This window comes from Molothrus aeneus, chromosome 13, assembly GCF_037042795.1.
Source record: "Molothrus aeneus isolate 106 chromosome 13, BPBGC_Maene_1.0, whole genome shotgun sequence".
NCBI classification, from domain to species: domain Eukaryota; kingdom Metazoa; phylum Chordata; class Aves; order Passeriformes; family Icteridae; genus Molothrus; species Molothrus aeneus.
This window is the reverse complement of record NC_089658.1, coordinates 7,262,091-7,288,624: the sequence shown is the minus strand read 5'-3', so window position 1 is coordinate 7,288,624 and position 26,534 is coordinate 7,262,091. Positions and strand designations below refer to the sequence as shown.

General features: G+C 39.0%; 2 protein-coding genes across 6 annotated transcripts in view; one reads left to right on the top strand and one right to left on the bottom strand.

Annotated features, from left to right (window-relative positions):
• Positions 1–26,534, bottom strand: part of MNS1 (meiosis specific nuclear structural 1) — a 52,968-nt gene that overhangs the window by 17,157 nt on the left and 9,277 nt on the right. Inside the window, exons 11-13 of one of the 3 annotated variants that reach the window (XM_066558530.1) lie at positions 16,357–16,423; positions 13,639–13,755; positions 5,474–5,540 (exon numbers count right to left, since the gene is read on the bottom strand). In XM_066558530.1, the coding sequence (XP_066414627.1) occupies positions 16,410–16,423 (14 nt within the window). In that variant the 3' untranslated portion in view covers positions 5,474–5,540; positions 13,639–13,755; positions 16,357–16,409. Of the gene's footprint in view, positions 1–5,473; positions 5,541–11,709; positions 12,042–13,638; positions 13,756–16,356; positions 16,424–26,534 lie in introns of those variants that run through there. The other 2 variants (XM_066558531.1, XM_066558533.1) reach the window with 2 other exon arrangements.
• Positions 4,549–26,395, top strand: TEX9 (testis expressed 9). 3 transcript variants are annotated; one of them, XM_066558535.1, is made up of 12 exons: positions 4,549–4,695; positions 5,105–5,190; positions 6,008–6,071; positions 7,222–7,292; positions 10,965–11,013; positions 11,987–12,072; positions 13,514–13,692; positions 17,427–17,509; positions 19,827–20,000; positions 23,790–23,924; positions 24,394–24,528; positions 26,162–26,395. In XM_066558535.1, exons 1-12 carry the CDS (start codon positions 4,564–4,566, stop codon positions 26,237–26,239), a joined length of 1,272 nt encoding a protein of 423 aa, XP_066414632.1. In that variant the 5' UTR covers positions 4,549–4,563; the 3' UTR covers positions 26,240–26,395. The 3 variants fall into 3 exon arrangements, with proteins under 3 accessions (XP_066414632.1, XP_066414633.1, XP_066414635.1); XM_066558536.1 differs by lacking the exon at positions 4,549–4,695 and adding an exon at positions 4,926–5,011; XM_066558538.1 differs by lacking the exons at positions 4,549–4,695; positions 5,105–5,190; positions 6,008–6,071; positions 7,222–7,292 and adding an exon at positions 9,415–9,534.

The window sequence follows — 26,534 nt, the reverse complement described above, 5'->3', positions numbered from 1 at the left end:
GCTACATATTGTCTAGATCCTACCATTCCACTAATGTCTGAAAATGATGTAAACAAGTTTGGTTTTGCTTTTTTTTCCTATGATTGCACAATAATAATATATTTTAGTCTGATTTTTAGGTGAATTCAAGATTAGCTATAATACACTCCGCACAACAGAAATATGAAATAGCAATTTTTATCTTTTAAAGTAAAAAACAAGATGAAAAGCTAACAAAAAACAAACAAACAAACAAACAACCCCCCGTCAAAAACCCAACCAAAACAAAACCAAAAATACCAACCCATACTGGTTTCCAGAAATCTGCTAAGTATTAAATTCCACTTAAAATTCATTCCAAAATTTTGCTCTTCCCTCTCTCCCCTCCAGGAAATTGGAACTAGAAAAATGAAGGAGAAATTTAAGGTAGGGAAACTATTCAAGTGTGAAATGGCTGTAATGGTTACAGTTGCTTAGGTTACAGTGATATGCCTTGGATTTAAGTTTGACATCCTCTCTGGCACATTCAGAATAAATAAGTAAACAAACAACTGCCTGCTAGCTTGACATTATTTGCCTTCATGAGTGAGTGCTGCACTCAGCCTGTCTCTGGTTCTTTTCCTTGTGGCTGGCTGAGCCTGCTCGGGGTTTGTGCAGCGGGAGGCTCCCCGTGCATGCCCTGCTGGGAGGAGGAGGATGGAGGAGGATGCTGTAAGAGCAGCTCACACTGAGCAGAGACCTGGCAGAGATGCACTGGAGCAGCCCCTTGGCAGCCATGCAATGGAGCAGCCCCTTGGCAGAGATGCAATGGAGCAGCCCCATGGCAGCAATGCAGTGGAGCAGCCCCTTGGCAGAGATGCAATGGAGCAGCCCCTTGGCAGCCATGCAATGGAGCAGCCCCTTGGCAGAGATGCAATGGAGCAGCCCCATGGCAGCAATGCAGTGGAGCAGCCCCTTGGCAGAGATGCAATGGAGCAGCCCCTTGGCAGCCATGCAATGGAGCAGCCCCTTGGCAGAGATGCACTGGAGCAGCCCCTTGGCAGCACACAGCCCTGCAAGGCTGCAGAGCTCTGTGCCTGTAACAGGGCTGCTCTGAGGGCAGCGCCATGGCCAAGCCTCAGAGAGGAAATGTGCTGCGGTAAACAGCCCCTCTGGGGCTGCTGGACCTGCAGCAGGGCAATAGAAGCGCTAAAAATGGTCCTGGGCAAACAAAGTTGCTGACATGGAAGCATGAACATTTTGAGTCATACTGCCTTAGTGAAGCATCCCTCTTTCCTAGGATGGAGGTCCAGCAGACAGCTGCAAGTCCTATGAAAGACCTTTTCTTCTAGAGGTGGAATCAGCGGATGTATAAATGAGAGAGGCCTGTAGTGACAGCAGGTTAATCAAATTTAGCTCTACCACATACCAAAGACAATATACAGCCCTTAACATGACTCTTGGTCTAAAAATTGTAAGTACTTGTGGCATCTATATGTGCTATTTATTTGTTTACAATGGGGCTTACAATAAAAAAATCCCACAAAACCAAAAAGCTTGAGCCAGCGTATCAGCTGTTATCTCTTTGGCCTGATACATTTGCAATAATTTTTATGGAAGAAAACACTGTGCCAAACCATTACTGTTCCTGTTTCTGACAAGTAATGTGATATACAGTGAAATCCTGTCCTTTCCTGTTGATAATTTTCTAGGTCTCTACTAAACATCACAGCTTTTATGAAGAGAGAGGAAAATTCTGTATAATGAATATTTAGGCAAATAAGAAGATATTATGAACAAAAATTGTGTCTAAAAGCATGACGATATTAGGCTCATATAAAAATCTCATGCTTTTATATTTTTATTGAAGGAGGAAAGAGAGATCACAAAATTTGTGCCTGTAGCAGGAAGAGGGCCATGGGTAACAACTAAATAATGCATGTGCTTTGGTTTAATCAAATGTAAACACTGTCTATTGATCCTCAGCAGTCTTCTGCAGTAAACTGTTCTAACATCCCAGCAGCTACACACACCCTTCTGTCCCAAAGCACTCCTAACAGCTGTACTGATGGAGCTCTTCTGTTCTCTCACCTATCTCCTCCTTTGCTAGAAGGAAACCAAAGGCAACACAGTGAACAACTTCAATTTGAATTCAACATTTCTGTTGGAGTAATTTAATTTTGTGATCTTATAATCCTCAGAAAACAAAAGTTGAAACACTCGAAAAAAATAGAATGATGATGTACTGTTCTAAATACAGAGGTCCCTAGAAAGAGGTGCCAAGTACAGATCATTATGATAACAAATATCACTCTGGTAAAAACCTGTCTCTAACCTGCTCTACCCTCCACCTCAAAATGACAAAAACATTTTTATTTTACAGACACTATGTTCGAGTCAACCCTTAAAAAAGGATTAAATGGAAAATGGGAATTTGCTAACAAATATTGCTGGCTAAATCTTATACCATATACCAATGTTATGCTTTCAAATGCCTTTTTTTTCCCCCCAGATAAATACTGAGATAAATTTTCCTATCTCCTTACGTATCTCGCTATTGGTTGGGGTCTCCAATATAAGCCTATTCTCTACCCAGTTACCAACTATGTATTAGAGAATTAACCACAACTGTTAAGGTCACATCAGGTCAACTTTAAAGTGATAAAACCTTAATGGAGTAAGGGATCAAGAATGTAAGAAAATCTCTTATTTTTTCTAATTCTGTTTTTGACATCTCTGGAGAAATACTTCAAAGTTCACTAAGAAATACTTTTCCAAATATACTGATCTTTTCATATTACTTCAAATATAGGTAACTGAAGTCTAAATCCAATTGATATAATATTTCAAAAAATAAATCATATTAAATAAATCATGCTGTGGATCTTAGAAATATTGTGCAAATTTGCAATCCTAGTATGTATATATGTTATTAATCCCAGGGGGTTTTAAACAAAAATAACCTTGTGTTGCTGTGTTTGTTAACATTTAATAATTTATGATATAATAAATTACCCCTCTTTTGTTTATTAAGTCTTAGCTAAAAGCTGGCTAGAAAACCAGTTGCTCTAATCTCTCTAATCTCAACCAGTGATTTTGTTGCCTCAGTATCTAACTAGCAGAGATCTTCTAGCTAATACTTTTGGCATTTTAAGGTGTTATGCTCTTATAGCTATTTTGTACAAGAACTTTAAAACAAGTAAAAGTATTAATAAGATGATATTTTAGTTCTGCAAAAAGAAATAGTATTTTTGGGGGAAAAAAGCTGCTGTTTGGAAAGAGCATATTTCTCCTCTTAGCTTTCATCCTGCCAACCTTTGTTTCCTTCTCTAGTTCCCCTGTTTCTCTTCAAATCCCCCAGGATGTCAGTAGAGATATTTCTAAAACATGACCTTAGTTATGATGTGTTAATGTCTCATAGAATCTGTAATTTATTTCCTAACAAAATCTGTCTTTTTCCCATGGAGGTTAGACCTCTACTATTGACCTCACCCTTTTAGTTTTTCCAAACCAAAAGCACAAAAGATGGAGTTACATTCTGGTTTAGTGTTTTTGTTTGTTTGTTTTAATGCCACCATTAACCCCTTGCTATTCTTACTAGTGAAAACATAAAAATTATGGAAATGGATTGACTTCTGGATGGATTTTTTTTTTCAAAGTCCCCATAACATTTTTCATAGGCTCACTCTTTTCCCTCTGTTTGCCAATACTTTTGAATCAACATTAGCGCTAAACACTTTCATTTTCTATATTGATATTTCTATTTTTTGCCTTTCACTAATCACATTTGTCCTGTCTTTCATTTCACCTCATTTATCCCATCACATTGCCTGTCTCAATGCTCAAAATCTCAAGTATTTCTTCTGCTTTGCAAGTAATACTTCTGCAGAAATCCTTCAGCACAGACCTTCTACTTCCAGCCAGCGAAGTCTTCTGATTTCCCTTGTGCAAATCTCTTAAATAAAATCATATACAGCCCACATAACCCAGTATAGACCCACATTATTCTTGCTCTATAGATACCTGGTGCAGGACAGGGCTGCTGTCACATGCAGGGGGCACAGTCTGCTAGAAAGTCAGGAAAGGAGATGGGAGTGAATGAGCAGGGGAATGGGCAAGTAATCCACAACCTACTTGGTGATGCTGAGCAATGGGACTAGAGGCAACAGGCAGAAACTGAGGCACAGAAAGTTCCTGCTGAACTGAGGAAGAACTTCTTTACTGTACAGTGAGAGAGCACTGGAACAGGCTGTGAGCACTGGAAAAGACTGTGAGCACTGGTACAGGCTGCCCAGAGAGGGTGTGGAGTCTCCCTCCCTGGAGATATTCCAGAACCATCTGGATGCAATCCTGTGCCATGTGCTCAGGGATGACCCTGACTGAGCTGGGCGGGTGGACCAGATGACCCTGCTGTGATTCCTTCCAACATGACCCGTTCTGTGTCTCTCAGATTTTGTGACAGATGAGAGTGGCAACAGGCTCATGGGTGACTGGAAGGAGAAATGCAGCAAAATCAAACTGTGTGGGGGTGAGGGACAAAAATAATGGAAGGATTCAAACAAGTGGCAGAGGACAAGGCTTAAACCAGGCGACAATCACAGAAATATGTGTATAGGAAACGCAGAGGGACAGCAGCACCAAAGAGCTGTACAGAGCGGAGCACAGTTACCGTCATGCCGCAAACAGGAGCTTAATGCACTGAAACGAGGGGACACTGGCAGGACAACGTGTAGCAAGGTCAGAAGGGCTGTAATAAATATTTATTACACTAACAATGGTAACGGCCCCTCAGACCCTTTCACCTGCCCCTCACCTGAACCCGTGGCAGCCCAGTGCCATGCCGGGTGCCAGCTGGTCCCTGCGCACGGGCCTGTCCCCGCGGCTGTCGCTGGGGCCCTGACACGGACGGAGGGGAGGAGAGAGGGACGGAGGGAGGGTGGGAGCGAGGGCGGGCGGCCGCCGGTTGCCCGGGCGAAGGCGACGCCACAGCGCCCTCGGCGCGGACAAAATGTCGGCGGTCGGCGCGGCCCGGCGGGGCGGGGATCTGCCCGGGGTAAGGCGGCGGCTCGGGCTGGGCTCGGACTCGGACTCGGGGCAGCGGGGCCGTGCCGAGCCCGCCCCGCTCACTATGGCATCCTCCCCGCAGGTGCAGAGAGCGGCCGGCAGCCCGCAGGCGCTGGCGGGGCCCGGCGCGCTGAGCGGAGCATGGCTGGCCAAGGAGGAGCAGTACAAGTAAGGAGGCCCTGCCCCATGGGACCAGCGCACAGCCCGTCCCCTTTAGCCGGGTGCCGCGGCCCCGTCCCCGCAGAGGGCGGATGGCACTGCCCAGGGCCGCGGGACAGCGCCCACGCCCCGGGACACCGCCGCCTCAGGCAGGCTCTAGGCCCGCACATGAGGTCCTTCTGCACTTTGAACATTGACTTTAGTTCTAAATTATGACTGTATAAAAGCTTAAGCCTGTTAAAAACAGCTTAAAAGCTGTAAAGGTTTTAAATGGACGGCCTGTCCCTGTTACCTGTTAGTGCCCAGCCCCGGTGAACAGAGAGCCACATCTCACACTCCGGCAGTCACAGCACCAGGGGCTGCATGAGAGCACACAGGAACACATCAGTACCCTAACCTGCACATCCATACAGCAACATATCTCAAAATACGTGATAAACAGTGCAGTCCTACATGAGTCCTTCTCCAACCCCTGCTGCTGGGTGTACTGAAAGGAAGGACTGTGTTAAACATGGAAAACTTTTAGGAAATAAAGACAATGTGTACTAAGAAATGGCAGGTCCAAAACCAAAGAAATCCTTCACCTCTCACAGTTATAGTCTAAACTGTGCTGTTTAATGGGTATATGTGTTTTATGCCATTCATTTGGCTGAAACACAGAAAATTGTTGAAACATAACTTTTTTAATACCTTGAAGTGTATTTCAGCATTCCTTTGTAGGAATCATTAAAATTTCACTTAGTTGAGGCAAAAATACTGTCATGCTGACATTTATTCCTTTTAAATTTTTCAAAAACTCAGTGATAAAAAATTCTTACTCTTTTAGGCGACTGAATGCAGAATTAGAAGCCAAAACAGAAATACTGGTGCGTCAGGCTGAAGAACTAATGGTGAGTAGCAGACTGTTATGTAATTTAGTCTGGATTCACATGCACACAGGATTGAGCTTCAAAAGAAATTTAGACCTTGACTACTAAAAGCATGCTTTCAAATGCAAGGTAAGCTTTAATTTATTTCTTTTCAAAGTTGTAAACTTGTATTAAAAATACATTAAAAAATAGTTTCTGTATAATTTCATTAGGTAGGTATTCACACACCTGCCTACAGCATTTGTGCAGATACATACCTAAAACTACATTAAAAACTTTAGTTGTTTAAGAAAAGTATCTGTAGGTGGTTTTATGCCTTAAATACTAAAAATTAGTATTTGAAAACCAGATAATGTTACAGTAACCTCCTAGTGAAATATGATCTACATTGTTCAAGCTGAAAGAGATACAAAGAATAAGCAACACAAATAGAAAACATGAACTTTGTAAGAAGGAAGCTTTCTCAAAACAGAAAAAGTTGCTGTTCATTATTAGTATTATTGTTTAACCAGATAGAGTCAACACTTTATATGAAGGTTGGACAAATGAATAAAAAAGGAACGGGGCAGGTATGGTTTATACCCTAAACAGTTTGGAGAAGGTGTTCTGCATGTTAGAAACATTCATTATAAATACACTCATTCAAATAAACAAGGCTTAAAAAGCAATTTACTAAGTATTCTGGAAAGCTGTACTTGTATGCACTTTTCCTACTGTTGAAACTTAAATTTTATGGGCTGTGAAAACATATTCTTCTCTTGAGCAGTGACAAGCTGAGGCTAAATGCTTGGCATTTGAACAGGAGCAGATGAAACAGCCAAAATAGCATCTAGTCTCTTTCCTTTAGAAAACAGCAACAACAAAACCACTGTTCTTTTCTTCTCTAAATATAGCAGAACATGAAATATTCTTAGGGTACTTAATATACCACATGGCACTGCCAGATTGCACAGATATACATTTAACAACAAAACAGCAATGGCATTTTCATTTTTAGACATCTTTTCCTGTGTTTCAAAAGTTCTTTTCCACAGTAGACTGACTATAGTTTCCATTCTTTTCCATAGTACACTGTAGTTACTGTGATTTGTGATTCACAAATAGGTAATTCATCTTTAATGGACTATAGTCTCCCAAAATCGACTACTTTTTTTTCTTTTTTTTTATGAAGAAAGGCCAACAGAGGATACTATCTCAGCCAGTTTCAGCACAGAGTAAGTCACCTGAAGATGACAGGCAGAGGTATGTGCTTTACAACTGCTGTGTATAATTGCTGGGGAACCTCACACTGATCTTGCATGCCTTGTGTCCTAACCATGCTCCTGTTTTATCTATCTTTGCTGCATACTGCATTGGTGGAGTAAAAATTTTTTTCCTATTATTAAAAAAAAAAAAAAGATCCTAAGCAAGTATTATTCCTTGTTATTTCAAGGAAGGCTTAATTTTGCTGGAATGTTCTATCTAAGATATTAAGTGCTGACCTTTGTAAAAGAGCAAAGTAAGGTCACAGGTTTCTCTACAATACCAAGCAGTAGGCACTTGGCAGTGGATGGTTTTTAACAGTTGAGCTGACAAAGTGAAGGAATAGACACTGGTTCACATTTGACTTGGCCTAAATGTTCCTGGGACAGGAAATGCCTGATGAAAACAAACACGAAGCCCTAGTCAGACAAACATTGAGCTGCCACCCTCTGGAATGTGGATACCATTACAGTGCTGGGGCCTGCGTGCCTTTGGCCGTGATGATCACAGCCCAAGTGTCCAAATCCCACAGCCCCTAAGTGGGGACAGGGCTGAATTCCCTTAGTCATTCAGGGGCATTATTATTGCCTTAGTTGTTCAAGGATTTGGTTTTTTGTAGTGTGGGAAATGGGTGAATTTAGAATAGACTAATACACAGTTTATCAAGGATCTGATCTGTAGGTTCTTAAATTTATGATGCCACTAATCTGGATAAGAAAGATACAGGAACAGACAACAAAATGCTTCAAATGTTAAGCTGCAGTTAGAAATATTTTCAAATAGGGTATATAAAGGTCTGATAAAAATGATCAAATAGTTACTTTTGTGTAGAATAGAAGCAAAGACCTGGAGTTTTTCTGAAAGTAAAAGGGGTTTTCAGTACACAGAAAGGTGTGACAGCAAGGCAGCTTCTATGATAGAAGCTTAACTACCAGCAAAAATTTGCTACTACAATTAAACTGATTCCTGACCTATTTTAAAGCCATAGCTGAGGAAGTAGGGGCAAGAAACTTAATGTGTTATCATTCAGTATAATCATGCTTTTAAAACAAATTCTGGATCTCACTTTAGTTTTATGTTCTGTTAGATGGATTTTGAATATTAGACAGAGAATTTTTAAGAACTTCAAACTGGAGTTGAGTTTTAGGGCTGTATTATTAAGTAACGTGATTGGAAGATTCAGCCCCACAAAGAGAATTATTAGCTTTGATGGTACACATTAGAATAAATTGAAGTGTTGGAAGAATTTTTTAAAAAAAGAAACAAAAAGGGCAATTAGCATGTCAAGAGTATCAGCTGACCTACCAATTACCAACATAAATTAAAACACCTTAAAACAACCACAGTCTGGTAAACATAGTGTTCTGGTAAACATTTACATGAGAGAAGACCGGAAATCCCATGCTGTAGTGAAAAAAAATTAGAAGTGTGTGCTAGGAATTAGGCACACTGATTATCCATGAGTGAACATTGAGGCCATTCAATTAGATTAGTTCAAAGTATTTAATATTTAATTAAAAATTCTTTTCTTTCGAAATTGTGCAAGCAGATAGGCCTTAAATCTCAAGGAAGTGCTTGAGATATTTTTGAACTATCTCGTTGAAATTTCTATTGATTCCTTTAAGGAGAATGAACATGAAAACAACTGGAAAGAAGGGAGGAACTGAAGCAAAGAAGGAGGCGGTATTGAGGGGAAAAAATAACAAATTGAAAGGAAAAAACAAATGAGTAAGCAAAGTAGAAAAAAGACAACAAATATTTAAGTCACTCTCCGAGTCAACGTATATTTTAAATGAATTTGTTCTGGAGTACTTGCAGCATATTGTCTGCAGGGAAATCTGAATTCCTTAGCAACAAAGCAGCTCGGGTGAGAGCGAGCTGCAATGAGCTGTTGTTTACACGCTCTGTCTGCAGCCGGGGCCCGGCTGGCGGCGCTGGGCAGAGCCGCGCATGGGCAGCGCCGGTGCCCGGCCCGGGGCTGCAGCGGCCGCGCCTGTGCCCGGTGCCCGGCCCGGGGCTGCAGCGGCCGCCCCTGTGCCCGGTGCCCGGCCCGGGGCTGCAGCGGCCGCGCCTGTGCCCGGTGCCCGGCCCGGGGCTGCAGCGGCCGCCCCTGTGCCCGGTGCCCGGCCCGGAGCTGCCCGTGTGCGCCGCCTCTCACCGAGCGTGCGGCTGCACAGGGGGCTGGCAAAATGGGGCGGACAGCAGGGAAGAACCATCAGGAGAATTTGAGAGATACAATGAGGTTGGGTTTTTTGTTTTGTTTTTTTTAAGGCAACCTTAAGAACAGATACAGTAGGAAGAAATTATTCTATTGAGGGAAAGAATAGAATTGTTTTCTTGAGTATAGAGCGTGTTGCGTTTTCATATTTTTCAGAATAACATAGAACTGCTATTTCTGTGGCAGCAAATCCTCACCTTCTGCATGCTCCTAGAGCTAACCAATAGGGAGAAGGCTTGAGGAAACTGGGGTAAATAGACAAAAACTAATCATCCTATTCTTGAAGTCTGTTGCCAGCCACACACAGATGATTTCTCCAGGTTGTTTTTTGTGTTGGTTTTTTTTGTTGTTGTTGTTGAGGTTTTTTTGGATTAATAAAATACGGAGCTTTGTGCAGATAATTCTTGTTGATGAACGTCTATGAAATTTTTAAAGGCAAGATCTAAACATTTGCTCAAATCAGCCTGACAAAAAAAATTAAGTGACTTGATGAGCCAGAAATTTAAATTTTATTCAAAATCTTTTATAAGCCAGCATTTTAATTGAAGTAAAAAATTTATAAAGAATAGTTAAAAAATAGCCTTTTGTTGCAATAATATACATTCACTCATAACTCATTTTGAAAGCAGAATTGTATCTACATATCTGTGTATCTGTCTGACAAGGAATTTGACCTGAATAGTACAGAGCATGCTAAAACTTTCTGCTTAATTTCAGTAATCATGAAAAATAATAATTTAACCTGAAATTCAGTTAATAAGAAGCACAGTTTTAAGCCAAATAAGCAGATAAGAAAGCTGCTTTTTTTAAAATTATTCTTGGTTTTATTCCCTGTCTGTAAAATAGATACCATATTTATAATACTTATTTCAGAGAAAATTCTATGAGGCTTCATTTATAAATTGCTCCACTTCATATTCCTCTGCCAGTCCCTGTCAATTGACCTGAGAACAGTCAGTCTGATGCTGCTAGGACAGGTGGAGGATGTAGAGGACACTGGTTATATCTCACTTTGTTTGTATGAGTTCAGGGGTTTTATTTCACATAGGTGTTACCCAGTGAGCTGCTGGCAGTCTTGGTTCTGGATTGTCCTGGGGAAGCTGTAACTCTGCTTCTTGGCTGAGTACTCCCTGCTACAGGGAATCATTATCTAACAAGCCAGCAGCCTGTATTCCAAGAGACAAGATCAGGATTCTGGTACATGAGTACTGTTGTATGAGATACCATAGACTCGCCAGGTGATTTGGGTTGCAAATGAGGTGGACTGGACAGACCATGGATGAGACTGAATTTATGCTTGAACTCAGTATATGTTCCCACCTTAGCTGTATTGTTTATTCTAGACCTATAAAATGTTATTCTCCTGATTCTGACCAGGGGCTCTATTTTAACTGCAAAGTGTTTACATTATTGTAGATCAGTGAATTTTTACCTTTTTTTTTTTTTAATTGCAGAGATCCTCTCTGTCCCGAAGTTTCATCTCTTACACACTCACTTGCAAAGGTACCAAAACGATCCTGGTTAAATTCTTTTCTAGCATAATTTCAAAAATGTAATTTTGGCTCATGGTTTGAGGCTACACTGGGGATTACATGGGTGCCAAGCCAAAGGGAAGTGATGCCCAGAGCAGTTGCTACAGGGACAGTGTTACCAGAGCTCCTCAGTGCCACTGGTGGTCAGGTGGACTTACCCAATGTTTAATTTTTGTATTCTGTTTTTTCTTCAGCATTGAGAGAAATGTTCAGTGTTTTGAACATCACATTAAGAATTCCAAGTGAAAAACATAAGAAAATAATTAGTTTCTTGCTCTCTTCCCTCCCTCACCTGTACAATACTACAGGCAGTACTTGTGTCTTCTAATAATAACTGTCTAGATAATAAACAAGTAGTCAGAGTAACTGAATTTAGAAACTATAATAGAAAAATGAGATTAAGAACAATCTCAATAGTCTCTAAGTACAACTATATTGAAACTTTTATGAGGTGAGCTGAAGCTTCCAAAATACCATCTGCAGTTATTTATCAGAATACAGTAGAAAACCCTCTAATTTTTTTAGAATACTTGTGTGAAAGTAACAGAAATATTGTTAAATCTTGCTTCTATAGGGATTTATAAGATTAAAATAATGCATAAAATACCATATTTTTGAAAGTAGGATGACAGTCCAGTAATGGATACCTTGATAAAAGCTCAGAGTCTTGATGGTGCATAGATTTATTATAAGTATATGTGGAAAAGCTCCCACGAGCCAATGTCTATTGGGTGTGTTACAGTTAGGGTGTAGAGACAGAAAAGTTGCAAGCTAAAGATGAGTGCAAATAAAATTGAGAAGTCATTTGGAAAGTTTGAAAAGCATTCTTTGAAAACTTCCTTTAGTATAGATATATGAAGAAGAAAAAAAAAACAAACATAAAAAACTAGAAAAAAGTAGTTCAATAATAATAATACCCCACTAATTTTTGAAAAAACTTTTAGGTAGAAAACAAGAAGAAATTTCCTTCTGTGCCCACAGCTCAGAACAGACCATGCTCTGCAAATAAGGGAAAAAGAACAACTTCAAGGTATATCATGAAATCTTTTCGTTGCTATTTTTCTCTATCAAGTTATTTTATGGATGTATGCTTTTATATTTGTACAAATAAATGTATCAAACTTCCTCAATCAGCTCCACCAGGTGGCTATCTCTGATTACTTGCACCAAAAATGATCAGTGAATATATGTGATTAATGTTGCAGCAATGAAACAGTTGCTTTCTGCTTTAGCACTTCTCAAGGGTGACAGCTGAATTGTGTAAACTCCTTCAGTGAAAGGAGGCCCAATGAGCAAGAATGGAGCACCTGAGGCAACCTGGGCCAGCACACTTGGGTGCTGCAGCCTGATTTGTGATCAGATGGTGCTGGGGAATGTGAGGCCTTGTAGTGAATGTTGGGCTCACAGTACAAGAGGCTCAGTAATACAACACAGCCTCCAGGGGCTCCCAGCTGAGAAGCTTCAGCTCTGGAGGTAGCAAATTCAAGGTTGTAAAACCAAGAAATGGAGATCTGAACAAAGGGAGAAGAGTCAAAAAATCCAGAAGAGCCTGGGAGCAAATTAAGACAGCCATGAATTATGGCATAATACCAAAATAGATGAAAATTGTCTGCAAGGTGGCAGGACGTGGAACTGACAGGCTGAGGCTGTCTTGCAGGAGATGGAAATCCCTGGGGAGACCCTTCAGACCTCTCTTTGGCATTTCAGGGGAGGTTGTTATGCTGGCACCTCCTCATGAGATTTGGAAGTGGAATTGTGCTGATACAGAGCCTGTGGAGCAACCCAAAAGTTGTGGAAGAAAGGAGCTCGAGGAGTTTGGAGGCTGGAATGAGGACATGTTGGAATAAGAACTTAGGAGCTACAGATCCTGTGAGAACTGAGATCACCTTTCTATAGGAGAAAGCTGTGTAGGTGATGTGTTACCCTGCATTTTGGTTTCATGAAAATGTTGATATGCAGCTTCTAGGATCAGTGAAGTTTCCTAGGCTGGGCATAATGATGCAGAAATTGTCATAAGGTAGGAGAACAGCCATGGGCAACAGAGTTCTACAAGATAGCGTGGCAGGGAGTGGAAGGAGCAGAAATGACAACAGAGGATAGAGGATCACCCCAGGACAGTGGCCACAGCCAATAGAACATTCCCTCTTTGATTTGCTCTGATTTAGTTATGGATTTGTTGGATAAGAAGACAGGGCCAGAATCTTCTCAGTTGAAAATGGTGGTGGTTTCTCTGCCTTCTACATTATAGTATGTAAAATCTTGTAATTACTTATGTGGAATATGGTAAAGGTATCTTACAGAAAACAAATGAGAAATTGCCATCAATGCATCTTTCATATAAATGCAGGTAATGAAATTGTGTTAAATGCAGGTAAATAACTGTACACTCTTAAAAATAGCAAATACTAAAAATATTTTACAAAAATATGATGTATTATAAATTTAAAATCTAGGGTTTTCATTTTTTTTAGTTCAAAAATAAGAAATGTGGAAGTACAAAGTGCTGATGGTGTTGCAATACTGGAAGATTGCATAGGTTTTTCTTTAACAAAAACAATTAGCAAAGTTGAAGAAAGACTAAAGAAAGGAGTCTTACCAGACTGTCAAGATGATGATATTTTTCCAAGGGCTGGAAATGAAATGGGAGCAGGTAAGTTTCCTTCCATGGTTTGTACATTTATTTTTGCTTCATGACTGTTAGAAATGGGTTTTCCTGGGGAAAGAAAAAAGGAGTTTCTGTAAAAATTACAGGGGAAAATTCTATAATCATTTACCTAAAGGAAAAGAATGTTTTTCCTCTCTACATAGGCCTAGAGGAAGATCAGTTCACACATGACTGATTATGTGGAAAAGTGAATTTTTATCTTCCTTTCCACCTCTGTAGGATAAAGTATTTGGATGGTTACATATATTGAATAAGTGCATAACAATTGATTCATTTCACTGGGAAAACAGAAGTACAGGATGCTAAGCTTGTATTTTCAAAATGGTGAGCTTCAGTCTTTGCACAGACTCTGCCTTGGGAGGCAAAAGCCTTTCCTCAGAGCAGTGCTGTGGATCTCAGCAAGTGGCTGAAACAAGGTAATGTTTCAGCTACAGTGCTTGAATTAGAATCCTCCAGATATTTTCCCACTGTAAATGGTGTGTTTATATCTGTCCTAGAAACAGAACAGGCAAGGGATTGCAGCATTTGCCAGCAAGGCTAAAGGCATGACACACATCTGTCTTTTTGGCTCTGGTGTGATAAAAGTGAGTTTGTGTAGTTCCTTACAATGCTGAAGTGAGCATGAAGTCAGAGATTCACCCCAGTAGCTGGAAGTGCCTGAGGCCTCTCCTTTTAATCTAACAGCTTGATGTCAACAAGCATGCCAACACAGAAATAGCTTGGTTTCTAACCTCATGTAATTCTATGCACATCTTCTGTTACCAAGTCTCCCATAACAGATCCTCAGATAACTTTTTTATAGTTTTCTTCCTGAACCAAAAAGAAATTGCTTTAGCTTGCATTGGAAACTTCTACCAAATCAATTCAAGGCAACTCAAGAAGAGTTATTACTGGTACCTTGCAATCAGAGACCAAGGGCATGTATTGGAGTATTGAGGATTGTTTCTGTAACTTTAATGATGAAATAAAAATCCTCAGGATTGATTTTTGCATTTTGAATTTGATATTGACTGTTTGGAACACTCTGAATGCCTCCTTAACGTGGTAAATAAGCTATTGCAGGGCATCCCAGCAGTGTCAGACTCTCAGGGCAGTGAGGGTGTTCACAAGGAAGCAGCACAGGTATTAAGCAGGCCCTGTTACAGAGAGGGCTCAGTGGGGGAATCTCCATAATGGATTTGTCCTTTCCTTGAGCCTCTTGCAGCACTTTTCCTGGAATTGGGTTCCCTGTCTTTATTTCAGGATCACAGGTTACCACAGTGCTGCCAACACAGTAGCTTTAGATATTATTTTAGTCTGGGACTGTTTTGGGGGGGTTATAATTCAGCTCTGCAGTAACCAGCAATGATAGAAGCACACAGATATAGAGGAGGCTGAACATAAAGCTCTATTTTTATCTAATATACCCTTACACATAGGAATAAAATATTTGAATATATTGTTGCACTTCATCTTATCTCAAGAATTCAAGAAATCTGTTCTTTCTTGTAGGGTATCGGAGTCTCTCCAATGTCCTTTTCTTGTTTACCAGTCCCTAAATCATTGGTTACTTTATAACCTAAGACCATCCTATGACCCCTTATCAGCCTCATCAGGTGATTAAACTTGACCAGTTAGGAAGCTAATTGTTTAATTATCTTTACCCTTGTAAAGAATTAATTACCCTTGTCAGAATTCAGATTATTTGGATCATGGGCACCTCCCCATGATCCCGTTCTAGTTGTGCACTTGAATTTTCACAAGTTTTACTGCTAAGTGCTCTTAATGACACACAGCTGAATAAGACAAAAGCTGTCTGCAGACTAATAGCTGAGTAAAAGAGGAAACAAAATGGTAAAAAGAACAGTTTTTACAGGCAGTGGTATAGCCCTAGAGGAATCTGCCATGGATCTTGCATTGATAGTTGGTAAAGAAATTTGTCTATAAAACAATTATTTTAGGGTAGTTAAGACTGATGAAGGATTGCAAAAGAATCTCACAGTACTGAGTGAGGTGGTGGAGCACGAGTTTATATTCTGTATTAAAGAGTGCAGAGTAACACTGACAGAAAACACAGCTTTCCAATCCCACCTACTACACAACTCCAGTCACACCTACTACTGAGCTGGACTTACCTTAATTAGTGATAACTAAATAATCTCCAAAAGCATAAACTTACTGCCTCTTCACAGTGGAAAAGGCAATGAATTTTTAGAAATCCTTCAGAAGATAGCAGAAAACAGAATATTGTACTGTTACCATCACACTATTATATAATTAATGCTACCCCATCTTGAGAATGGCACAGTTCTGTCCACCCCATCTCAAATCTAGGACACAGAACTAGCAAAAACACATGTTCAGAGTGTACAGTGCAATGAGAAGTGTAGAAGAGCTTGAATTTGAATCTTCAGTTTGAAAACAAAACAATTAAAGGCAATATGAAAGTTCTGTAATGGAAACAGTAATGGTAAAGGGAAAGCTGTCTTTCTCTAATGCAAACACTGGTAGACGCCACGTTAAATTGGATTTAAAGTAAGCTACACAAAGTGTTTCTCTTTCACATAAAACATAATTAAATTAGCCAGCTCATTGCCACAGGATGTGGTAAATGCCAAACTACAATATGTTTAATGAAGAAAATCAAATAACTTAGTAGTATAGAAGTACCTGCAAGGGGATTAAACATGAAGTTTTCATTATGGTCTCCATCTTGACAGCCACTAGTTACCAGAAGCTAGCAAAAAGGAGAAATAAAAGTTAGCCTGTATCTTATTTTTTCATGGTGTTTTCCTAAACTGTACTTGTTATTGACCTCTTCAGAGTTAAAGCTTAAGCTGCAATTGATGAGGGAAGATGGGTGAAATTAAACAAATTCCTGTTACAGCAAATGAACACGTGTACCCATCCATTTCTCCATTCTTAGCTCTAGGTCCTTCTCCTTCACTTTATTCTTTTCCTTTTGTAACTACTGGGAATAATGGTTATTCCTGTGTTAGTCAGCTTGATCCTCAGACTGTTTCCATGCTTGATGCTTGTGGAAGTCCAGAGGAAGTTCTTGTGAATGATCTGGGGAATAGGAGGGATGAGAACAGACTGTTCCCACACAGCTTGTTTTGTCATGCCAGTCCATTCCTTAGCTGTCCAAGAGCAAGACAGAATTTCATTTGGAAAAAAAAAATATAATTGCATGGATTTAATTTAAACTTTCAGTTGAAGAATGTTAGCAGTGTACTTTTAAAAAGCATAGAGTACTGTGTGGGAGGGATATTTACCTATTGGGAGGGGTTTGCAGCCTACATCAAATTCCTTGTTGTGCACAGCTTAAAATTACATTGGCTGTAACTAGGGAAGTTGTAGCTCCAGCTGGATTGCAATGCCCTACAATATAGTTTTGTTGACTTCAAACTCAAGAAGTGCTGCCATGTACAGCATGGTATGATGCCAGTTTTCAATAAGTTTCAATGTTGAGCATTATGAGTTTTTTACAATTTCAAGATATCAAGTTCAGTCGTTAAAAGGAAAAAATCTATACAAAGCTTTGCTTAAGAATGAGAAACCTGCAAACACTTTTTTAGAAATCTGAGTTTTTATTTGCCTATTTCTCTTCAATAATTATAAACAATGTCGTGGTTTTAAATGCAATAAGATGAAAGCGAGTTCTTGCATGAGTTTTGGTTCTTGTCTGCATTGAAAAATGAGGACTTGTGTATATTAAATGTAACTTTTTATGTTCACAGAAGCTCAAATCAGATTTCTTAAGGCAAAGTTACGTGTGATGCAGGAAGACCTGGCAAATATAGTGTTTGAATGCAGGAAAAAGGTAAGGGATTAATTTTTTAATCTAGAAATAGGTTCCTCTTTAACAAACAATCACAAAACAGAATTCTCCCAACTTTTCTGTTTCAAGTGTGAAACAGAATTAAGAGTGAACGTTCTAGTTTTTTTAAATACCGTATAAATTTAGAATCAGGGGTGGTAATTTCTGTATAAGTGTGATCTTGGGCTAAAAGCTTTCAAAATGCACTTAATGGAAAATAATTTGGGGCAGGAGAGAGCCACTGGGAATGAAGACATGCCCCAGCTGTAGGGCCACTGTGGTTCTGCAAAGTCTCAAACCATCTCCTTCCTGCTGGGAAGGAGAGCAGAGCCTGAGAAAAAGGAGGAGAAACTGGTGGTGAAATGCAGATGGTGGAGTACAGAGAGAAGGGGAGTGTGCCCAGAGCTGGCTGCTGGGATGAGATGGATGTTTAGGGTAAAATGAGAAATAGAGCGGCTTGAGATATAGAAAATCTTGAGAAATACAGTCAGGTGCTTTCAGTGTCATCAGTGGATCAAAGTGTGGAAAGAGCTTCCATTTTAAGTGGAATATTGTAATCAAAACAGAAATTAGGCTTTCTCTGTTCTCAAGAGTACAATCGATGCAGAGGACAGTATTTGGAATTACGTACCTGGCCAGGTCAGCCTGAACTTAAGGCATTGTGAGGCTACACTGATACTTCACTGTTAGAATGTACAAGTGAGTTTTATAATCTGCACTGTCTGGCAGGATATTTTAAAGTGATGCTCAAACAGCTCTTGAACAGTAAAAACTTAAGTAGTTCATATCTGTCTGCCGGAGAGATCACTTCTGATTCATGTATTTGTAATCAAGCAAGGTTTTTGAACTAACTTTCTATTTTACATAACTGCACTATTTTTATTTGTGGTCTCTTAACTTCAGAATGCTTTTTTCCACCTATTCCCCAGGCCCAAAAGTGATGATGATATTAAGAACATATCGCAAAACACCTATGTGTTTTCTTACAAGCTTTTAATTTAGTGTTAAGGAGCAGGATGACAGTAAATGGGTTTTTTGAGATAAGTACATGAACAAAATCTTTAGAAGTAATTAGATTTTGATATTTTATATCTGTACTTTATTTTTATCAACACAGGTGCTTCTGCATTTCAATACTTCTATGCTGTGATCAGAAGAAAGTTGGTACATTAGATTTTAAAGTAATTTTCAAATCAAATTAAATTTTGTCAGTAGCTATTGAACTTCATCGTTCCATGCCAAAATCATGACAGAATTCAGTTACTGTAGCAGATGACAGAAGACAACCTTGTACTTTTTCTAGTCCTGCTCCCTTAGCACTTTGTATGTAAATTTATCATTTTGGGTTCTAGTTTCTCTGGTGTGAAAATAACTATTACATTCAGAAGGTCGCAAAAATTTCATTTTGGCAAAGCCTTGAGATAGATTCTGGGTTTGGTTCCAATTCACAGTCCACTTGTTATAAGGAAGCCGTAAATCTGTTTCAATTTCAAGAGGTGGGAGTCTCTGAGGTGCATGAAGTCATGATAAGCTTAGGATAAAACATTCAGATTTCTCAGGTGGGAAGCTGGTATTCCAAGGGACTGAGAGAACAGCAGAGAGAGACTTTTTTCACAGAAATTCCCTTTCTGTACGTGCCTTGGTTTCTTTTGCTTAAAGAAAAGCAGGGCATAATGTGTCTCTGAAACAATCTAGATTAGTATTCACTTACAGTGTTTGAAAGGTTATAAAAGAAAAATGCCTTGAATTATAATGCTTAATGTGGGATGTAATTGCCAGTAGGTCATGAATCTAAGACGGGACTCACTTCATGTTAAGAGAATCTTAAATTTGAATACTTGATGTATCCTGGATCATTAGCTTGCTTTTAAGCCAAAACCAGATAATCTCCTGAAATATAATGGAGTGGTTTATCAGTAATTATATTCTCTTCTTTTTCCCATATTTTTTCCTAATATGTGCATTTAGCTATTCTCACCAAAAATGTCACAAGATATCTATGTACCACTGTTATTCATATAATTCTATAACATTTTGATTATTTTCAAAACCTTTGAGCTATGAGAAATGTTTTACATACTGCTACAAGACAGTTTCAAGTAAAAGACTGCAGAATATTAAATGAGAAAAGTGTTACTGGTTTTTAAAGTATTATCTTGGTAAAACGGTGTTTTGTTTTCTTTGTCTTACTTGTTGCTATTTCTAACTCTACAGCACATATATTCTTACCACCTTTTATTTACAAGACATTATTACTGCATTACCCTCCTGCTTCCTTGCAATCATTATTTGGGTTTTTTTGCTAATTACTGCCATACAGGATGATGAAAATCAGAATTTAGGAACTCGGCTTAAAGATACTGAAGAAGAAAACTCAAGACTGCAACGAACAACCAGCCTTCAGCAGTCTCAGATTGAGAAGTACAAAATGTTGTCACAAGAAGCAAACAAAAAAACTGAAAGGTTACAACAAGAGGTCACTGCACTAGAAAAGGTATTGCAGATATTAGTCTTATTTATCTCAAAAAAGTAAAAACCCACATCAAATTACCCTCTGTTCCCTGATGGAGTGATAGAGCCATGTCCAAAGATCTCATTAATGTTTCAATGTCTGTTAATTTATAAGTTGTATTTTTAAATGGCCTAATTTTTTTAAGGAAGAAATAATATATTTTGCTAACTTTTTCTTCTGCTTTTACAGTCATATATTTCTGTGTTTTGGAATTAAATTCCTATGTAAAAGACACACAAGAAACAAAACTACCTTTTCAGAAGCTGCTGTCAAATTTAAAAACAAATCCTGAAAAGTACAAGGAAATTCCATTTTTTGGGCTTTAATTATAATTTTTTTTAATTGCTTCTGTAAATTTTATTGCAAGCTGTAGAACCTAGTGAACTTTTTTTTTTTTTCCCAAGCACCTGCAGCTTATAATAGTATCTTGTGCAGGTGAGGGCAGGGATGTGCTTGTTGTTGGAAATGGAGAAGCAGGCCCTGCAGTGTGGCTGAGGCCAAGTGAGCGTGGCTGCTGTCCCCCAGCGGTGCCGTGCCCAGCACAGGAGATGGCTGCAGACACAGCTTGCTTTGTTTGCAACTTCATCTTAGGGCAGCATGTGTTTTTCTTTAATTACTCAGAGCTAGAGAGGTTGACTTCAAAACCATGGAATACATAAAGTGTTGGGTAGTACTTGTAATACAACCAGGAGAATGTTTCACTTAAAAAATTGGGGAAAACAGAACACAGCTCAGCCCATCAAAGGCTCATACTTTCATTAATCATAGTATGGATTCATGTGGGCATGCTTGTATCTTAATGTTTCATAGTTCTGGCATTTTAAAACTAACATGGTCTTTGTGGCTTTCTGTGCAGATACTTGGAGGTTTTAAATTCCCTTAAACTGATTGTGAAGAAAAATATTCAGTACTAGTGTTTATGCTGCTCATCAGCTCACAGTCAATAGGGCCTAGAGATTTTCAGCAATTTAGTTCCTTCTCTTAAAGCAAGACAGGATAAATTATATTCAAACCATCTGGGACATAAGTTTGTTTAACCTGTACTTACAGCTTTCTGGAGTGGGAATTTCCATCACTTCCTTGCACACAGTCACAGTTAGAGAGTATTTAGGAAATGGGATGAAAGGTTTATTCACTTCCCCTGCACAGGTACTGTAGCCAGAATATGATCACTTCCCTCACTGGTCTTTGCTTTGGATTTACCATCCTCAGTTGCTAGAAATGTTCCTCATAGATGGTGTTTTCTAAAATTCATCAAGGTTGCCAGTTAGCCCTGGTCATGAAAAATAGTGGTAATCCTTTAAAATACTAAGACAGCAAAAGAAGCAAGTATGTGTAATGAAAGATTCTCTGCAAATTCGGAAGTTACTTTACATAGTTTCTCTGCTATAATAAATTATCTAACTGCAAAAACCATGCATGTAAAAATAATTTTGCAGTAACTGTTGAAATCTCCAGTGGATTTAGAAGACTAAAAACTGCTCTATTTTTTAGATATGAAGTATTATTCAGCCCTATTTAATTAATGTAGTGTAGATCAATTCCAGACATGTTTAAAAGCAATTTCCTGTGAACACAGGCTTGAAATGGTGCTGCTGTGCTGCTACTCTCATGACTCTTTCAGTCTGGAGAAAGTTTTCTGTATAGCTGAGAGCACAAATGTAACCTCTGATTTTGGGGCTTTTTTGGCTTTTTCTGTTGTTGCAATGTAGATGATGGTAGACCTAAGGTGTGATACATGCTTCCCCAAACTCCTTAGATTATCAAGTTTTTTTAATTCATTAATCCCCCAGGTACTTTTTGTATGTACCTAGGCAAAGATTCTCACCTGCTTTTCACAATTTACCTGAAACATGGTAACTGTTTCATTATTTTTACATTTTCTTCTTTTGGTGTTCAGTTTCTGTAAACATTACTGCTGCAGCACCCACCTAAGGCAGTAACTGAATTCTGATACTCCCAGAAATTTCCATCTTTTTCTTTCCAGCATTCCAATTTTTTTCTATCTAGTTGATCACATAAATGCTATCACCTCTCTCATCTCTTTTTCACCCCTGGTCTACAAGAACATTCCTTTCTTTGTGTTCTCTCTCACTTATTCAGCCAAGCTCTAATGTTACATAGTGGTCTGGGAAACACCAAAGTCGTACTCTTTTTTTAAGCTTTTGTGCAGGAGGTTATCACTTGCCTTGAAGAAAGGCTTGATGTTAAGTACACCTTCCCTCAAAACTGTTTTTTGGGGAGGTGTTTCAGAACTTCCTAAAGATAGCAGTGCTGCCTGCACTGCTGCTGGGAGGACAGAAGGCCTGCTGAGGGTTACTCGTGGGCCATCACAGCCCCTGCTGATACTCAAGTGCCTCAGCCATGGCAGAACACTGGGGAAAATCCAGAAACTGAAATGGGATGCAATTTTAAAATACAGTAGTTTATCCTCCCCACTCTTAGAGAAATATTACATGAGAAAACTAATCCAGCTTTGACTTAAAGTATTGAAGAAATGGCAGAAACCTTGCCTAGTTACAAAATAAAACATTTATTTCAGGCATTTTTAAGATTAAAAACTCGGGAGTCTAATATATTTAACAATATACCCTCACTAGATGACTTGCAAAAAAGTCCTTGATAAGGTATTATGTGTGACAGCAAATGTCAAAAATCCCTAAAAGAATTCTTAGAATTCTTTCATTAAATGATCTGATTAGCTGATAAGTAATTTGCATTGCATGTGGACGAATTTTTTGGTCATTAAATGCTTGAAAGACTATTCCAAAGCCTTTCATATTAATGCAGAATAAAATATATAGCACAAAAGATGTCACAGACTTCATTCACAACTCCATCATCTTGATACAAGACAAAGAGGTCAGGTAGTATGTATTTCTTGGATAATTGATGTGGAAGTCTTGAGTAACCACCACAGAACAGGTGTAGAATTGAGAAAATAGAACAGTTGCTGAGAAATGAGGCAGTCTGAGGGCCCCCTCATTATCCATAAGTCCCCTCTCTACCTTGATTTGGTTAAAAGAAACTTCCTGTGCCCATTACTAAAAATTTGATATTTTAAAGAAAGACCCTATTTCTTTTTCATAAAACACAAGATGTGCTCTTTCTGCTAGAGTTGTTTATTTCTTTTACTCTGTATGTTATCTATATTGCCTGATCTTTAGTCTCATTCTTCTGCTCCTCAGGTTGGTTTCTTTCTCTCATTTCCTCACTTACAGCACTATGAAATACTGTCAGCAGAGTCAAGAGACAACTGCTTTGATTGGTGCCATAACACTTGATGAACTCTTTTCTGCCAGATGAAATAGTTACTACCCTCAGCCATCTGCAGCAGGCTGCTTTCACTTCTTGGTGGTAATTGCATGTGGTAATCTCTGGGGCAAAGAGGTGAAAGGAGCAGGTGGGAAGAAGCAGGTGGGAACACCAGCCACCATTCCAAAATCTGTCACGGAGTGGACACAGTGGTATTTTTTCTCTTTTTCTGACTGATCATACCAGGTCTTTCAATCTTATATGATCAGCTTCACAATTTACCCCAAGAGAAGCTTAAAAAAATAAAGATGAGAAAGATCCTTTTTCAAGATTTCAAAGGAAAATGGATTGTTTTAATGGTAGAATTGTCTTTGAGACAGATTCTGTTACAGGCCAAAGAAGTTCACTGACTCTTCAGCTTTCAAGGATAAGCCTTTTTTGTGTGTTGTTGATACAGGATTCATTGGAACACCATTATTCATTATTTTCTTGGTTTGTCCTTTGCTTCTTCAATAGGAATTGGAGAGTCTAAAGCGTGCCCAAAAGCAGGCTGCAGCCACTCAGAGTGCAACAGAGGTTCGCTTAAACAGGGCCTTGGAAGAAGTGGAGAAGTACAAAGTGGAGCTGAATAAACTGAAGCAAAGCAACAAGGTACTATGGCTTAGGAAAGCAATTTCCAGTCTGTAATCACTCAGTAATGCTAGAATGAGACAAAAAGCTTGATGGGCTTTGGAAGCTTTGTATCTCTTACAGGCAGCCCCAAAATTAACTTGGAGCAAGTCACAAAAGGCCTCAGTAAGTTATCTTGGAGGATACTATTGCAACCTCTGCAGGAGGAAGAAATGTACAGAATGAAGTTAAAGCCTTTCTGATTTTCCTCATTTCTGTGAAAATGAGACATGTTTAGAAAGAGGGAGAAGTTCACATACAAAGGCAAACCATGGCTCTTATTGCCAAGATTTTCTTTTCTTTTTTAAGCTTTAATGTGGGAGTATTTTGATTAATTCCATTTCTTTTCAGAAGTGTCATGTGTGGCTACTGTTTGTCATTTTCTTATGTAATTCAGGTTTCATTAGTTAAAGCACCATTTCCATAATTTCTCCTTTTCTTCCCTTGGTAGGATGTAGCTAATCAAGAACTCAAAATGATCGAAGAGTTAAAAGCAGAAAACAAGAAACTGCAGAAACAAAAAGGAGAGCTAATTACAGGTTTTAAAAAGCAGTTAAAATTAATTGATATTTTGAAGAGACAAAAGGTAAGGAGCAGACTATGGGTGTATTTCAATTAACAACCTCTAGCTAAATGCATCTACTGTCCAGTAAAGTAATCCTGAAAACTGTAAGTTTACATGGAAGGAAATTAAAATGAGAAGAAAGTATACTAAGAGATATTTCCCAAATCAAATTATTTTCCACTTACTAGTTCAATCACACTTTTCATTTAAAATACTTGGAATGTGTGCAGTCATTCCCATCAGTTCTCATGCTGAGGCTGCATGAGACATGTAGAGCTATGGGCTGGACAGGACGTTAACAGCACAGAGTGGGTCAGCTCCAATTGCTTACTCTGCAGAATCTCCTGGATTCATTTGGGGATGGAGTCAGTGCACTTCTTGCACCCTCAAACCAAAGCTGTAAGACAGCTAAAGCAAGCAATGTATGGTGGCTTGTTGAGCAGAACCTCCTTTAAGAAGGGCCAGCCTTAGAGATAAGAAAGTAGAACATTTTATTTACCCTTGGAGTACTCAGTGATCACCAGACATTTAGTAAACACTTTTGAAGCTGTTGAGCCCCAAGAGGAAGAATAGTTCTGGATGAAGTGGCAATTTAAGTGTGTGTATTTTGCACCCTGATGCTAAGAACTGAGAATTGCAATATGAAACTACACTCTTGAATGTGGAATAGCTCCCCAACACAGGGCAAAGGAGGACAGGTAAGTGCAATAAAAGGAAGTGGGGCTGCTTATGTATTTCCAGTGCAAGAGAATTTTTCTGGCAGTAACAAGATGCAGAGGAGATCCTGGGGATTTACCTAACAGTAATAGTGCTAACTTAGCCTTTGGCTGGCCCTTCTAGCTCTGAAGTTTTATTTTGAGAATGAAAACTACACAGCATTTACTCAAAATCTGTTCTTTCAGATGAGGTAGCTTGTTGTCCTCTGGGACATGAATTCACTGAAATGGGTGTCACAGAGCAGCATTTCTGTTTGACTGGGAACCAAACCCATGGTCTCAGACAGATGTCACAAACTGCATTAAATACATTTTAAGCAATTACTAATGCTGTATCAGAACTGCAGATAGGAGAGAAAGCCACTTATCTTTTCTTACAAAAAGTGTTACTCACAGAAGAAGGATGCTGTGAGTCGTCCTTTCTGAAGAGACTGGGGCTAACCCTGCCCCTTGCAGCTTCTGGCAGAAGGCACTGGGGAAGGGCAGCTGAAGCTCACATGTGCTCAGTACTCACAATCAGTGGAAGGATTCAAGTCTGATTCAAACAGGCCTTTTGTTGAATGAATTAGAAAAACCTGATTTAGGCTATTTGTGTAATATTTGTGTGGCAGCTTCAGATGCACAGAGCAGACAGAGCCTGAAGAATGATAGAGGGAAAATATTCCCCAAAGACATTAAATATCAGGAGTAGGATGAGATTTGCTTTGTACTAGCTTTAATGTTAAATTGTATATTGATTAGCTTAAAAGAACATGGACCAAGTTTTCTTATATGTGTTCTTCAGAAGTCACAAGAGTTGTCAGATTTTCAGGAATTTCTTTATTAATGAATTAATTATTAATTATTGATTTATTAAAACTCATAAAATATCCCTGTTAGCCAGGATTTTGTATTGCTCATTCACACTATTTTAGCTTCTCGGTTTTTTTTGTTTTTAGATGCACATTGAAGCTGCCAAGATGCTTTCTTTTACCGAAGAGGAATTCATGAAAGCTCTTGAGTGGGGAAATTATTGATCCCATTAAATAACTTCTGTTTGAAAGATGAGTCAGATGGTACATTATTTTGAGACTGTATATGAGTCCTTGTTAATAGTTAATAACTGTACATCCCACTAAATTGATTTTGTTGATTTTTCTTATGTTTAAATAGTTAAACTTTTGTCAGCCTGACAGCTTGTGTTTTAATGTCATATGAAACACAAATTTCTACTTCATTGTCAGGCCAAAGTGCCCATTCTGTAAGGAGCAGAGAAGCACAGACCACGCAAGGAATATTCCAAGAAGTGAACTTTGTTATTAGTTTGCTTTG